The sequence below is a fragment of the Monodon monoceros genome, unplaced genomic scaffold (assembly GCF_005190385.1).
Source record: "Monodon monoceros isolate NGI ecotype Baffin Bay Population unplaced genomic scaffold, NGI_Narwhal_1 Super_Scaffold_17, whole genome shotgun sequence".
Taxonomy (NCBI): Eukaryota; Metazoa; Chordata; class Mammalia; order Artiodactyla; family Monodontidae; genus Monodon; species Monodon monoceros.
Genome location: NW_021703773.1, coordinates 4,384,883 through 4,402,098, shown reverse-complemented (window position 1 = coordinate 4,402,098; position 17,216 = coordinate 4,384,883). Strand labels below are relative to the sequence as shown.

Below are 17,216 nucleotides of genomic sequence, written 5' to 3'. Positions count from 1 at the left end.
GGCTATTTTATTTCCTTAATTACTATCAATTTTTGATTCTTCTATTTTGAGGCTATGTTACTTTTAAAACTTTTTATTTAAGCATAATATTCTCTAGGTCCATCCATGTTGCTGCAAATGGAAGAATTTCATCCTTTTTATGGCTGAGTAATATTCCATTGCGTATATATGCTGCATCTTCTTTATCCATTCATCTGTCATGGACACTTGGGTTGTTTCCATGTCCTGGCTATTGTATGTAGTGCTGCTATGAACGTCGGGGTGCATGTATCTTTTCAAATTAATTTTCGTCTTTTCTGGATATATGCCCAGTAGTGGGATTACTGGGTCATATGGTAGTTCTATTTTTAGTTTTTTGAGGAACCTCCATACTGTTTTCCATAGTGGCTACACAAGTTTACATTCCCACCAACAGTGCAGGAGGGTCCCCTTTTCTCCACGTCCCCTCAAACATTTGTTATTTGTAGACTTTTAAATTCTGCATTCTATCAGGTTTGAGGTGATATCTCATTGGGCTTTTGAGTTGCATTTTTCTAATAATTGGCGATGTTGAGAATCTTTTCACTTGCCTGTTAGCCATTTTGTATGACTTCTTTGGAAAAATGTCTATTCAGGTCTTCTGACCAATTTTTGACTGGCCTGTTTGTTTTTTGATATTGATTTCTATGTGCTGTTTATATGTTTTGGATATAAACCCCCTGTTGGTCATTTGCAAGTATTTTCTCCCATTCCATGGGTTGTCTTTTAGTTTTGTCAATGGTTTCCGTTGCTGTGCAAAAGTGTTTAAGTTTAAATAGGTCCCATTTGTTTATTTTTGCTTTTTGCTTTAGCTTTGTGAGACAGATAAAGATAAAATACTGCTATAAATTATGTCAAAGAGTGTTCTGCCTAGGTTATCTTCTTAGAGTTTTAAGGTTTTGGGTCTTACCTTTAGATCTTTAATCCATTTTGTGTATGGTGTGAGGAAGTATTCTAATTTCATTCTTTCACATGTAGATGTCCAGTTTTCCCAGCACCAGTCTTTTTGAGCCCCATTCTGCCACATCTCTCTGACTTCACCTGGAGAATATTCTCTGTTTTTAAGGGCTCATGAGATTAGACTGGACTCACCCAGATAATCTAGGATAGTGTCCCTACTTGAAGGTCCATCACCTTAATGACTTCTGCAACTTACCTTCTACCATGTAACATACATATCCACAAATTCCAGGGATTAGAGTGAGGGCATCTTTGAAGGTCCATTCTGCCTACCACCAAAGCACTGGTATGGGACGTTAGGGAAGGGAAGCAAGCCAACACATGTGAGTCTGTGAGCTGGTTACTGCTCCTGTAAGATAAAACTAAATCCCACAAGCAGCTCTTGGAAATGCTATAGAATAGGGTACAGCAAACATTTTATGTAAAGAATGAAATAGTTTCAGCTTTGCTGAAATAGTGTGCCATATGGTCTCTGTTGCAACTGTTACCAAGCAGGGTTCTTGGTCTCCTTAATCAATAGAAATTGGTCAGAGGCCAGACAAGAAATTCAGGCAAGGCTTTATTGGGGCCCCTGCTGCAAGCAGTGGTGGGGGAGTGAAAATAATCAACAGTTTCCCTTGCTGGCTCGCTCCCTGAGGTGGGGGGCGGGGGCAAGCTTGTTCCGTATATGGCGTGAGGGTAGGGGTGTGTCCAGGGGTCAGGCCAGAACAGTTGCTTAGGTGGTTTGCTCACCCCTTAGGTGGTGTTGTGTGCAGGGGTCATGCACAGTACCCTGCTTTTGCTCCAGGCTCTTCAAAAGCGGCAGTTGGGTGTTTCTGTTTTTGGGTCTTTTTGTATCTTTTGTCCAGAATTTGTCCCAACTCAGCATGCACGCAGTTATTTTCAGTCCCATACAGCTTCTTTGTATTTTGTTGCTCAAAGAGAGATTTGTCCAAGTGGAAGCACTGCAGCACTGCAGCAAAGGGTCCCAGGTCCCAGCAAAGGGTCCCAGGTCCCAGCCTGTCTCACAGCTATTCAACTACCTTCATATCTATCTATTTACCCTCCAAACACTCTATCACAATAATTGAATATGCACAGCTCTGATAAAAGCCAGTCCTTTTTTACGTACCAGATCCTCTCCTCTCCAGTTTACTCCATGATTTTGTTCTTAAGTCTTCATTATATCCAACATCATCATTTTTCCCCATTTCTTTATTTCAAAAAATCTGTAGAAAATATGTAGTGTCTCCCCCAAATAAAATCCCTTCTTTGATCATAAATTGCACCTCATAATCCCCAAAAGGTTGTCTATGTTTACCATCTTCATTTTATCACTTCCCATAGAGTTTATCAAGTTCCTTAAAAAATGATCTAAAATATAGATTGGGATTTTACTGAACTTATAGATCTCTTCTGGAAAAATTAGAAATTTTATAATAGGCATCCATTTTCTTAGTGCTGATATACAGATACTAGTGTTTTCCAAGACTGATCATCCTGATGAATTTTTTTTTTTTTTTTTTTTTTTATGCGGTGTGTGGGCCTCCCACTGTTGTGGCCTCTCCCGTTGCGGAGCACAGGCTCCAGACACGCAGGCTCAGTGGCCATGGCTCACGGGCCCAGCCACTCCGCGGCATGTGGGATCCTCCTGGACCGGGGCACGAACCCGCGTCCCCTGCATCGGCAGGCGGACTCTCAACAACTGTGCCACCAGGGAAGCCCCTGATGAATTTTTTAATGTTGTTGTTCTAATTGTATACTGATTCTGTTGATTTAAGTAGGTAGTTAATTATAATTTCTGCAAATGAGGGCAATTCTTTTTCCTCTTCAAATCTTTCCTCCTTTTTATTTCCATCAAAATAATAGTCAAAGCTGCCAGTTCTTTGTTATATTTTTAAGCAAGATTTTAGACATCTTTGCCTTGGCAATAGATACTACAATAACAAAAACAAAAGTAGTATTATATTTTATAAAATATTTCATAGTCTTCATAAATATTTAAAATTTCCCTCTAATTCCCTTGAGTAAATATTTCATTATCATGAGATTTACCACCTTCTGGAGTCTTGTATCATTTGGACAAATCTGTGATATCTCTTCAGGCACAACATACCTTTCCAACTTTTGATGTGGAACTGAGTATAAAGAATAAGAAATTCACCATGTCTTGTAAACAACCTCACAAATGTATGTGTGAAATTAATTCAAAAGAAAAACAAGGCTTACACTGCTTCATGATTCATTATGCATGTAGCTCTTGGACAGGAACACTTGTGGATGTCATCATACGTTAATCTTAATTTAAGGCCAAATAATTGAGCTATAATAACTAAAAATCCCTCCAATGTTATTGCACCTGGATACTAAAATAAAGAAGATTGAAGAGAACACCATTATGTAAGAAGAAAACAAAAGCAAGTAATGTATTAAAACAGTTTTGATCCTATAAAATTTTATACTTTAGTACTTTATGTTGAGCACATATTACACTTTATTTTGATAAATCTTTGATACAAATATCCATACTAGTTAATTGATTAAGAAGCATGAAACAATGGAAAAAAGTAATTAAACTACCAGCGTTCTCTGGTGAAAAATTTGGCATGCCCAAATTCCATAGCCTTAAACACACTTAGTATTTCTGATGAAATCAATATAAAACACATTTATTTAACTTTCTTATTAAATCAGATCATTCAATTTGCAAAACTAATTCAATATACATACGTGTCAGGCACTACAATAGAAAATAAGAATATAGTGGCATACTGGGGACTTCCCTGGTGGTCCAGTGGTTAAGATTCAATGTTTCCACTGCAGGGGGCATGGGTTCAATCCCTTTTGGGGAACTAAGACCCCACATGCTGCATGGTGCAGCCAAAAAAAAAAAAAGAAAACAATATAGTGGCATATGTGAAAGAAAGGGACTTTGTCCACACTTGGAGCATATATTACAGAAGAGGAGAAAGAAAATTAATAGGAAATTAATGACAAACTTCCCAAATATAAAGAGATTGTGAAAAGCGCTCTGAAGAAATGGAGTGCTCGAATAGAGAATTTTGAGGAGGGGTATAACCATATAGATAAGATAGTTAGAAAAACCTATTTGTGGAACTGATGTTTAGGCTGAGATAGAAAGTTTGGGAAATGATCTAGCATTTTGAATAGCAGTAGGGAACTTGTATGGGAACCTGTTCAAAGCCTGTAGTATAATGAGTGAAGTGAAGGAATGACAAGATGGAAGTTCTAAATATAGGCAAGGCCATGGGTAAAGAAATTTGGAGTGAGATATTACCAAAAAAAAAAAAAAAATTGGGGGTAGTATAGAGTGGCATTTCATATGATTTAACCTTGATAAATAAAATGATACTTTTCTCATCTTTTTAATCATTACAAGCTAAATTCTTAGAACTTCTCTAATTTTCCTATATCAATAAAAATTTATAGCGAGTAAAATTTAATTTATACCTAAAAGAAAAATATTGTGTGTATGTGTGTGCATATGTGTGAATGAAAACATGGAATATTATCTAGCACCATGGAAAAATACGTTAGTTGTTGCCCTCTCCTGTTATCCTATAAGAGCTAAGCTTGAAAAAAAGGGAAAATCCCAGTATCAGAATTTGAAAGAAGGTTAAAGACAAATCAGAGCATGAGAGATGATATCTGGCTAACCACCAGGTTTTAAGGCAAGATATAGGAACCAGAAGCTGGACTTCTAGTGCTCACTCAGAGAAAGGAAAAATAGTCTTCTACTTTCATATTTATATAGTTGAAAATAAATCCCCTGTATAAAGACATGCTACCGGATAAAACAAGTCCTTAGTTATACTGTGCAGGAAGAGAAGATAGAAGACCTAAATGTAAGAACTGAAGCCATAAAAGTCCTACAAGGGAACATAGGCAGAAAACTTCGACATAAATTGTACCAATTTTTTTTGTGGGGGGGGATCAGTCTCCTAAGGCAAAATAAATAAAACCAAAAGTAAACAAGTGGCATCTAATTAAACTTAAAAGGTTTTATACAGCAAAGGAAACCATCAACAAAACAAAAAGACAACATGTGGTCTGGGAGAAAATATTTGCAAACAATGAGACCAACAATGGCTTAATATCAAAAATATACAAAGAGCTCATACAATTCAAAATTCACAAAATAACCCATTAATAAGTAGGAAGAAGACATAAATTGTTGTTTTTCCAAAGAAGATACACAGATGTCCAACAGGCACATGAACAGATGTTCAACCTCACTAATTGTTAGGGAAATGAGGCAAATCAAAACTGGAATGAGGAATCGCCTTATGCCTTTCATTTTTTGGTTGTTGTTCTTGTGGTAGAATATGAGGAAATATGCACTTTTTTTTTTTTTTTTTTGCGGTATGCGGGCCTCTCACTGTTGTGGCCTCTCCCGTTGCGGAGCACAGGCTCCGGACGCGCAGGCTCAGCGGCCATGGCTCACGGGCCCAGCCGCTCCGCGGCATGTGGGATCTTCCCGGACCGGGGCACGCACCCGTGTCCCCTGCATCGGCAGGCGGACTCTCAACCACTGCGCCACCAGGGAAGCCCACCTTATGCCTTTTAGAATGGCTATTATCAAAAAGGCAAGAAGTAACAAGTGTTGTAGAGGGTGTGGAGAAAAGGGAGCCCTCATACACTATTTGGAGGAATTTAACTTGTGTAGCCACTATGAAAACTAGTATAGAGATTCCTCAAAAAATTAAGAATGGAACTACCATGTGATCCAGCTGTTCTGCTTCTGGGTATTTATCCAAAGAAACTGAAAACATAATTCAAAAAGATATATGCACCCCTATGTTCATTACAGAATTATCTATAATAGCCCAGATAAGGAAACAACCTAAGTGACCACTGACAGATGAATGGATAAAGATGCGGTATGTATACACAATGGAATAGGAGTCGTAAAAAAGATGAAATCTTGCCATTTGTGACAATATGGTTGCACCTTGATGGTATCATGCTAAATGAAATAAGTCAGGTGGAGAAAGACAAATACTGTATGATTTCACTCATATGTGGAAAAAATAAATTAAGAAACCAAACCAAAGCAGAACAAACACATAGGAGAGAACAGAGTAATGGTAATCAGAAGGGAAGAAGGGTGGGGGATGGAAACTAAAAATTTGGTGGTGGGCACACTGAAAGAAGTTGAAAAATGTGGTACACATGCAACTTATACAATGTTAAAAACCAATGTTACCTCAATTAAAAAAAAAGGATATTGGACTCAATTCTGCATGAGACAATAAAAAACACAATTCTTCAACTGTGTGCCTATTCTTACAATGTTAGATTATAATCTGTTGAGGAAAGGGAAGAAAACGTTGAAACGGAACCTTAGTGTATCTTGTTAACAGTTACTGTTAGAACCATAAAAAGGAAGATTTAGAAATGGGGAGGCCAGCAAGACAAACTCAGAGGGGAAAAGTGACACCACTGCAGAAGACAGAACATATAATTGTCTTTGAATTTTCTGACAAATATCTTAAGCTACTCACACTCAAAACCTACCTCAACTTCTGCCTGCCACTCACCCACACCTTCCTTTATCCCAGTACACTCCACAGCAAGGATGTGTTATACCAATAGTTGCAAAAATAAACTCTGCTCAGGTCTAAAACTTGGACCTGCTAGGCGGTAGTACTCCTGGGAAACTGATCCTGAGAAATTATGATTAAATAAGGCAGGACAGTGATCATAATGGCCCCAAATAAGTTAGTGGCAAAGGGGGTGAGGGAAAGTTATGGTAGAATCATCCCGATGTGTATTATTTTTACCACAGACTTCACCCACTTAAAGCACACAGGTGAATGATTGTAGGGTTTTTAGTGTAGTCACAGATATGTGCAACCATTACCACAGTCAATTTCAGTTCCCTCATCTCAAAAACAAGTCCTCTACCCTTTAGTTATTACCATCACCCACCCCAGCTTTTCAATCCCCACCCCCACTTTCAGCAGTAAACAACCACTAATCTTAGTCTCTCTAGACGTCCATGCTCTGGATGTTTCATACAGATGCAGAATATGTGGTTTTTGTGACTGGCTTTAGTCACTTAGCATAACGGTTTCAAGGTTCATCCACGTTGTAGCAATATCAGTGCTTCCTTTTTGTGGCTGAATACTATCCCATTGTATGGACGGACCCCATCTTGTGTATCCATTCATCATTTGCTCATTTGGAGAAAGAAACTCTTGGTCTTTGTGATGAGATGCTCCCACCCCTGACCCAGGATCACCTTCATTTATATGGATGGAAATTCTGTAGGTCCTAATTAGACTCCAGATAGGCTGATGGATCTCTAATCCACAAATAATGCTTTGAGGTGTGCAGAAGTGAACCCATCTCAGGAAGAGGGAGATGAAGAGAGGGGGCACTGAAGCAAGAAACTGTCACCCAGAAAAGCTCAGCTTCAATCAGGAAAGAGCAGCAAGTCTGGGTTCCTTCAAAGGACAGAGATAGATATATTCTAGAGCTCAATTTCCACGAGGGCAGGGAAGTATCACCTGGAGACAGAACAGTTATCTATGACCAGGAACTCAGGGTGAGCAATTCCTTGAAGATAAAATGGATGCTAGTGACTGAGGGCTCTGGGGCTGACCTTGTGTAGCAACACTTCCTCTCAATATCCCGAAGCTTGGAATGGGTAGGGGATGAGAATCATGAACTATTGCAGAGGTGCAGATTCTAGGTGTCCTCTCTTGAGATGGGAGCGATTAGCAGGGCCATGGGTATCTGAGGGCAGTCGGCGGCAGGAGTGCACAATGGAAAGTTTTCCGTTGGGATGCAACAGCCTCGCAGGTTCAAAAGAGGCCAACTTGCCTATTTCCTACTAGAGGACCATAGTACAAGGACTGAAACTGAGCAGGATCCTGTGGAGCCCTCCTGGGCACAAAAGGCTTTCTGTGTCCCCAGCTTCCAGTTTGTCGGAAAAAAGGCTTTCAGCTTCCTAGACCTTCCCTGAGTTCCAAAGGGCGTATTCAAACAGTTACTAATCAGGGAAGTGAGGGAAGGCAGGAAGAAACGACAGTGCAGCATGGGGCCTGGTGCCGTTCGTCTTCGGGGATGTGCAGAACCATCTGACGCGTATGTCTGAGTTCTTCAACAGGGACTAGGGCCCCCTCAACCCAGATGCAGGAAGTCACTTGAGGCTGAGCACAAGCATGTGGACCCACACGGGCAGGAAAGGCTGATGACTGAGATTCCTGGAACAGCGCCCTGTTACCTCACCACCAACCAATCAGGGGAAGGTTCCATACCCTGCAGCCCTTGCCCCAAATTTTGCCTATAAACACTCTTCCCCAAGAGCCATCAGGGAGTTGGCATTTTTGAGCATGAGCTGTCCGTTCTCCTTGGTTGGTCCTTGCAATAAACCTTTCTCTGCTCCAAACACTGACGTTTCCCTTTGTTTGGCCTCAGTGTGCATCGGGCACACAAACTTGGGCTCGAGAACAGAATGAATCGACACAACGCGACATACTTTCACTCACAGGATTTACTTTTGTTTTTGAAATTGAAAGCTTTAAACCATCACAAAAGGAGAGAAAAGCAGATTTTTTTATTCTTGAACCAGCCCAGTTAATGGTGTGTTTCTTGGCAATATCTTTTCCCCAAATTATGGCTTTTGACAGTATTGTTTAGTTACCATGCTAAAAGAAATACAGAAAAAAGAAATGCTACATTTTTAATGGTTAATAAAAGCTGTCTAATTTTACTACAAAGCTATAGGTATATCAATTAATTAAAATAAGACAGTTGATACTGTCACAGTCTATACCTGTGCTCTACAGAATTTGTAAACCCAAGTTTTTTTTGTTTCTTTGGTTTGATTTTTTCCAGAAACATTTGTGATAGCCACATTAAAAGGAAATGCTATAAACTGCTATTTATATATGTCTCATTTACACGGACTCTATGTTTCACATGGGTCAAAGAAAGTCATGAACAAGGAAACAGAGAGAAAAAGAGCAATACAATATGTGAAGAAGGAAATAATTGCTCTTTTCTCTATTTTTACCTACAGAGGAGGAGAACTCCCAACAGTCCTCTGTGCGTTTCCAACAGGTGTCCCACACACACATGTTCAGAACAAACTCCTTCTTTACTCCCCTCCGCTTCATGGCTCCAAAACCAAGCTGGTTCTCAGCTGCTGTACAACACGCCATTAGTAAAAGCTGTCATTATCCACAGTGTCAGAAATGTTTGTCTTTGTAGTTCTCTTTTATTCTAACCCAAATACATCCATCCAGTCACCACTTCAACCAAGTCTACCCCTGTTAGGTCTCTGAAAACTGTGTTGTTCTTTCCGTCTTAACCAATCCTGCCCTCATCACACTTTTCCTGTGCATTCCATTTCACTAGTCTCCAGTTCTGACTGAATCTGACTGAATTTTCTCCTAATTTATCCCTGTGAATTTTGTAAAAAGCACACAATATCTTGCTAAATCCCTCTCTTACCACGTCAAAAATACTTCAACTACGTTCCATTCATCTATGAGGAAATGTAACCTTTTAATAGTGGCATATCAGACACCGGTCCTGGCTCATAGTTACCTAGGCAGATTTTCTCCTTCAACATCCGTACATTTTAAAATAAATTTTTAAATATATTAAGAGCACAAATTTAGACACAGAGAGGTCTGGCTTTACATGGTAGCCTCGCTATCTTCCTGCTGTATAGCAATGAACATCATTTAAGTACTTCTTCTTACACTCTATAGCCAAACTATCAATTCATTCTGTTGGTTCACCTTCAAAATTTATTCCTAAGACCATCTTTACTATCCTTGGTCTGAGGTAACATCCTTTCTCTCCTGGATTAGTCCTGACATTTTATTTTTCATTGTATCATTCAAGTGCTTGAAAAGCTTCTGCCCAGGTATATGCATGGGTTGCTCTGCCAGCTCTATGTCTGTCTAAGACAGACTTGGTTTACAGCTGCAACGGTAAAGCTCTCTCTTTAGCTGTGGGAAAGCCTGAATATCTGGTTTCACTTTTTGCTGAGATAAGGGCAGTGGGATTTATGATGGGCTTTTTAAAATTTAAAATAAGGAACCTTGAGACCTTGTGCCTGAGGCGTCTCTCTGACCCACAGTGCTTGCCTGCACCCTCTCCTGCTGTACTGTATCCTTTGCATTTAGATAGAAGCCTTCTGTGAGCTGATGGTGATGTCAGGTGACTCCTTTCAAATATCTAAACTGGGTCATTATTTGCGCCTGCTCCAATTCCTTGCTGACACATCACTTGCTCCCTAGGGCCTACTCAGTCAGCCACATTTAAAGTTGCCACCCAGGGCTTCCCTGTGGCGCAGTGGTTGAGAGTCCACCTGCCGATGCAGGGGACACGGGGTCGTGCCCTGGTCCGGGAAGATCCCACATGCCGCGGAGCAGCTGGGCCCGTGAGCCATGGCCGCTGGGCCTGCGCGTCCGGAGCCTGTGCTCCACAACGGGAGAGGCCACAACAGTGAGAGGCCCGCATACCGCAAAAAAAATAAAAATAAAAAAAATAAAGTTGCCACCCAGTTCCTCCTTCAGTGTCAACTGCCCAGTTAGCCCCACTTCTCTCATCTTTCCCATAAAGAATCACCTTTCAGTACCCTTTATAACCAACTTATAAAATATGTTTATCGAATGAATGTGTCCAATTCTTGAGGCAAGACCTTAATATAACCATAAAGTACTGGTGGCAGGAAAAGACTGTGAAAAACAGACAGAAGTGTAAAAGAAAGCAAGATATTGCATTTACGAATTAAGACTTGGAGAAAGCCGGGGAGACACGTGCTCGCTGTACCGCTCTAGGAGAAAATGACTGAAGTTGTGTGGAGGTGAGAAGTTCAGGTGAAGACACCCAGCATGATGAAGGAACTATGACAGAGGACATAAGAAGAAGACAGCCGAGGGCCAGAATCTTCACCTAAGATGCGGGCCTTTAGTAAAGTGATCAGAGAAGAGGGAGAGGGTGGTCTAGGCAGAAATAAGACTACTTTACATTGAGGACAGGAGTCATAAATGATTTGCTTGGTGGCCGATAAGGAAACAGAGACCCACTGACTTTTTTCTCCATCAAAGTCAGATGTGGCAGGTAAGTAAAGAGATGAACTTGGGATCTCACACTTAGATGAGTTTTTGATTGTTTTCCCAGGGATAAGTCTAATATGTCAAATATCACGATTTCTTTACACATATAAGTTAGAAATTTGAACGACATATACAGAAGCCTCGTTTATCCCATCTGACGGTAAAGAATTTTTCTTCTGCCTTGGAGGGTGAGTGCATTTAGCATTTGCCTGGCATCCTCTAGGTCCTCAATAAGTGTAAATTCCATTCCCTATTGCCAGTCTTGTATCAGAAAATATGTGGCAAAATTGCAGAGTTCTTAAGAGCTTCAACCTTAGTGTCTGGTTGTCAAACTCAAACTCAAAAAACTCACTAAAATTCTATACATGTGGGGAATTATTTACATTCTTTATGTCTGTCTCCTTATTTCTAAAATAAGGAGAACACAATGTTCTGTGGCAGCCTGGATGCGAGCGGAGCTTGGGGGAGAATGGATATATGTATACGTGTGGCTGAGTTGCTTTGCTGTGCACCTGAAACTATCACAACGTTGTTCATCGGCTATACTCCAATACAAAATGAAAAAGTTTAAAAAATATAAAATAAGGAGAACAATAACCCGGGAGTTATTGTTAGTGAGGAATAAATACAAGTGTTGGGAGACAACCTGTGTAAACCTCTTAGTTAGAACGTTAAATCTACCAATCAAATGCATGATTGCACATAAATATTTTAAGAAAACATTAAAAATCCCTTTGAAGTCATTTCTTTTTACAAAGATATTGGTTAATAAATCTGTGGCTAATGTGAGTTAACATTAAATGTTTCTAGATAAGTATAAAATAAAATTCACATCAAATGGTTTGTTTTAGTCTTTGTTTTAGTATATGATAGCAACAAATAGAAATCAAAATGATGAAATACGGGAATAATATCTTCCTTATACTGAGGTACTGTTAAAAATATTGTTTTAAGTATTTAATGAATTATATCATTTTGTCAATAGTTTGATTCTTTTACTTCACCTTTCATTGTAAGACTGGTTGCTGTTACTGTTCCTACTGCTGTCTTCTGATAGAGATCTGTTTAAAGAAACAGAATTATTTTTAAGGTTAGGAAACACTGTAATCTTAAAGTCAAGAAAAGTAATGAAGCTAGATTTGTCGTAATTACTCAATTAATATGTACCAATATCCACTTTGCTTTCTATATGCCACTCAGGGATCATATATTGTAGTGCTTGTTTTTTTTCCTAAGGTTAGCCTAACTTTTAAATATGTTAAGCATTTTTAAAATTTCAAACTAAAAATCCATCTATTACTTTTCTCTATTTTGTCTACATGGAAGACTGGATGAAATATTAAAATATCTATGATAATGCTTCTCCCAAGTTAAATAGATAATTTACATGTAAATTCTTAAATTATCATAACTTCAGTTATATGATTTCTATCAAATACCTACGTGAATAGTTATTATTTCACTTTGTTAATGAGATCCTTAATGAGGCCTCTCTATTAGCTATGCTTAGTTACACTTTGTGGTATTTATACAGCTTCCATTTGTTCTTTGGATCCTATACACACTCAGCTCCTGTTGAAGAGGAATGTCATGGTGTAAAGGTTCCTACTAAATGGCTACAATTCTTTGTTCACAGATGATAAAATCAGGTTTGAACACCTAACTCAGGATTATAAATCCAGACAGAACACTGGCTGAAATGAGATACACTTGCACAGTTATTTCCTTCTGTCTCTTCAGAAAATGAACTAACAGGCACTGGTTTTGGCAGATTACTGGGATTTCTACTTGAAAATGAAACTAGAAAGAGTTGAGATAGGTACTCTGGGCCATGTGTAAGCAGAGCAGTCATCTTGGAGAGAATGGACATGCACAAGAAGAGATGATGTCAACCGTAAACGCTTTGGGTGATGGAGACAATGGCCTAGCTCATAACCATCCAGTTCCTTACCACCCTTTTGTGTTTCAGCTCTACATCATTTCTTGCCATTGCAGCCCTGAAACCATCTACTGCTGCTCTAAAATTTAGGCTGTCATGAGCAGACTTTGTTCTTTATGATCAGTGGTACCTTACTCTAGCATCTCTTCCCAAAGTCAGGTCGAGTTCTTGCAACTATTCAGATTTGTCCAAGATGTCTTAAGTAAGAGCACAGGAAGACATGCCAGATATCATTCAATTAAGTCAGTTTATAACAGCTGAATGATTGATGAGTCATGCAGAAGACTACCCTGAGTTACCTGGTCGCTGCTAACTTGTTCATACATAAGATTAACTAACTTGGGAAGTGGAGGTGTTGACTGAAATTTTACATCATTATTTTGTCTCTGGCTACACAAATGAGAAACAAAAATGATTTCCTTTACAATGAAGAAACGAGACCCACCTCCTTAACCTTGCTTCTGCATTCTCATTTTCCTAAGTATTCACTAAGCAAATTGTGGCTTGTATTGTTGTTACAGTAAAGAAAAAAAGCAGTATGAAAGTGAAGTAAGTCAGACAGAGAAAGACAAAGTGTGATCCCACTTATATGAGGAATCTACAAAAAAAACCACCCTTACAGATACAGAGAACAGATTGGTGGTTGCCAGAAAAATGGGATGAGGGGGCGGTGAGCAAAATGGATAAGAGGGTCAAAAGGTACAAACTTCCAGTTGTAAAAAAAACAAGTCATGGGGATATAATGTACAGCATGGCGACTATAGTTAAAATAAGGAATTACACTCTTGAAACTTGCTAAAAGAGTACATCTTGAAAGTCCTCATCAGGAGAAAACCAAATTTTTGTTAACTATGTACGGTGACAAATATTAACTAGACTCATTGTGGTGATCATTTTGCAATATATACAAATATCAAAGCATTATGCTGTAAACATGAAACTAATATAATGTCATATGTTAATTATACCTCATTAAAAAAAAAGACCTAATCAAGCTCTGCTCTGCAAAAAAAAAAAAACAAGAAAAACAAAAAAAAAACGGAAAAGCTGCTCAAGTGCCTTAATTCTAATTTTAGAAACACATGAGTGATATTGATTATGTGTAAAATGGGCAGTATCCTATGTGTGTTTTCTCCCTCATTCTTTGCCATCTTATATTTTCTCAGTTTCCCCGTATTCTATACTTCCCTGTCTCTATTAATCTTCACCTTCTTTATTCTATGCTGCTCTGTCTCTGTTAATCTTCTTGGCACAAGTGAATGTCAGTGCAAGGAAACAGGGTTGCTTGGGAAGTAGACAGACCTTCTAAAGCAGTTACAGCCAACACGGCTTGCTATTCGAAAGGTACTGAGGATTTACTGAGTTACTTCAGTTGTTCCTGGGCCTATATAAACATGAAACTTACCCACCTGCCTGAAATCTGAAAAAAATTTGGTATGTTTCTGAACATTTACCCAATCCATCCAAGAGTCCCTACTTATAATATTCTGAATAATATTTGAATTTTCTCCTAAATCATTTTAAATATTAAAGATAATGAGTTTACTCACCCTTCACTTACTGTACCCTCTCTGTTCCAAAATATCTTCATTTTATTCCATTTAAGAGCAATGATGAGAATTAAAATGAGGAAAGGCAGGAAAACGTAGAAACTGATCACAAGGCCGTTTTTTCGAGAAGCACCACGTCGTTTTACCAACATGTCTGTACTTTTACCTGAAAACATAAGAGTACCTTTTAACTTTTCAAAAATGGTATTCAAAGCATATTAATAATTTGAATTATAAAACTCTGGAATTCAAATAATATAATCATAGAGTTAATAAACTTAAATTTAAAAGTGTTTTCCAATATTCTGTGACTATGCCCCAAAGTGCATTATATATTTCTGTCAAATATATATATATAAAATTTATTTTTAACCTTTGTATGTATATTTAATATTTATTTATGTGCTACTTTCTAATGTATTTTATTCTATCATATTCCCTTCTATGAACTGCTACTTAGAACACATTAGATTGATATTTTCATCTAATACGTTCTTCCATTTTAAATATAGAGCAAAAAAGAAAACTATTTTAAAAATTATTTATGGAAAATTATTGATATAACTGAGGCTAATTTAAAAAAAACAATAGTAGACTCGGTTAATTTACATAATAGATGTATAAAGTGATATTGTTTTAATTTTGACTATACTAATTAGAAAAATAGATATTCCTCTTGGCATTATAAAGACATTACATAAAACTAGAAAACTAAATCTATGGAAACTTGGTCCAGTTAAGCAAAAGAAATAAACCAGACAATTAAAATACAAAAAACTATATCAAGCAATCAGAATTACCACCAAAGCAACTACTGAGGATATTAAGTGTAAATGAATTTAATGCCCCCTCAAAAAGACAAAAGGATCGGTGATGTTGAAACACACACACAGTCCAATTATATGTTGATTAGAAGTAATTTCCTTAAAGTGATTTAGGAAGTTTTATGTATTATAAGAAATAAATTAGCAAATATATGCAAAAATATTGAAACTAATCAAACATGCAGCAGTCTCACGCTATGGTAGAACCCAACACTTTATAGCTCTCCTTTCCTGGCCTCACCCATCAGAAAAGGTCCATTCTCCTTTAATCCATCTTTACTAAAATTATCATGTTGCAAGTGGAGCTTCCTTCTCATGTGGTTAATTACTCCAAAGACTGATTAAAGAGATCACTATTAGATTAACTGGGAGATATCCATTACTCTAAGGAAGAAAGATTGGGAGCTTCTACTTGTGGGCATGATGAAATTTTTCCATTAAATGTGTCAAATAATAAAAATATGAAACAGGATAAGACATGAAGGAAATGGTTTCTGGAAGTCAACAGGAAACACAGAACTAAAATATCCGAAGAAAAGAAAACATGATGTTGATTTTATGGAAATACAATTCTACCTATGGATAATTTGCTGATCTCAGAACAGAGAGTTGGAGTCCTAAGCAAAGTACATCATTCCCATGGAGCAGAAGACAGAGCTCACAGCAGAAGAAATGGTGGGAACCTGAAGGGTGCAGCATTGGACAGAAAGCTGCTCTGAAATTAAGGATTCCAAAACTGTTAAGGGGATCCTTGCAGGTGTCCTTGGCAGAAGGATAAGGAATATATATGTGTATATATACATACATAGTATGAGACAATCTGAAGCTAATTAGACAGCAGGCCTTACTGGGGTGAGAGTGGAAAAGAGATACCAGAGTTTGAGCAGTAGTGGTAAAAAGAGCACCAAGAAGATCCCAATTTCTCCACATCCCCACTAGTACTTGTTGCCTGTGTTTTTTATTATAATAGCTATCCTAATGAGTGTGAAGTAGTATCTCGTGGTTTTGGTTTGCATTTTCCTAAGATGCTGAACATCTTTTCATGGGCTTTTTGGCCATTGGTATATCTTCTATGGAGGTGTGTTTATTTAAATCCCTTCCCTTTATTTATTTATTTATTTAGGCTGCGTTGGGTCTTCATTGCTGCACGCGGGCTTTCTCTAGTTGCGGTGAGTGGGGGCTACTCTTCGTTGTGGTGCGTGGGCTTCTCATTGCAGTTGCTTCTCTTGTTGTGGAACACAGGCTCTAGGCGCGCGGGCTTCAGTAGTTGTGGCTCACGGGCTCTAGAGCGAAGGCTCAGTAGTTGTGGTGCACGGGCTTAGTTGCTCCACGGCATGTGGGATCTTCCCGGACCAGGGCTCAAACTTATGTCCCCTGCATTGGCAGGCAGATTCTTAAGCACTGCACCACCCGTGAAGTCCCTAAATCCCTTCCCATTTTTAATTGGGTTATTTGTCTTTTTATTATGGACTTGTAAGTGTTCTTTATATATTCTGGATACAAGTCCCCTATGAGATATAATATTTACAAATATATTCTCCCACTCTGTAGTTTGTCCTTCACTGTCTTGGTTGTTATCATTTGCAGCACAAAAGTTATCAATTTTGATGAAATTCAATCAGTCTATTGTTTCTTTCTTCACTTGTGCTTTGGTGTCTTCGATAACACAGCCTATGCCAAGGTCACAAAGATTTACTAATATGTGTTCTGAGTGTTTTATAACCTTAGCTCTTACATTTAGATCTATGATCCAATTTCAGTTAATTTTTGTGAAACTTGTGATGCAGTAATCTAACTTCGTTTGCATGTGGATATCTACTTGTCCCAACACCATTGTTTTAGA

General features: G+C 38.3%; 2 protein-coding genes across 2 annotated transcripts in view; both read right to left on the bottom strand.

Moving 5' to 3' along the window:
- The window catches only part of ADAM2 (ADAM metallopeptidase domain 2), a 97,488-nt gene extending 82,932 nt beyond the window's left edge, over positions 1 to 14,556 (bottom strand). The window contains exons 1-2 of the mRNA XM_029226496.1: positions 14,550 to 14,556; positions 12,622 to 12,624 (exon numbers count right to left, since the gene is read on the bottom strand). The gene's annotated coding sequence lies outside the window, so the exon portion shown is untranslated. The remainder of the gene's footprint in view (positions 1 to 12,621; positions 12,625 to 14,549) is intronic.
- LOC114897668 (A disintegrin and metallopeptidase domain 3-like) overlaps positions 1 to 17,216 on the bottom strand; it is a 109,594-nt gene that overhangs the window by 1,162 nt on the left and 91,216 nt on the right. The window contains 2 exon segments of the mRNA XM_029226696.1: positions 13,299 to 13,389; positions 14,550 to 14,715. Of these exon segments, the coding sequence (XP_029082529.1) occupies positions 13,299 to 13,389; positions 14,550 to 14,715 (257 nt within the window).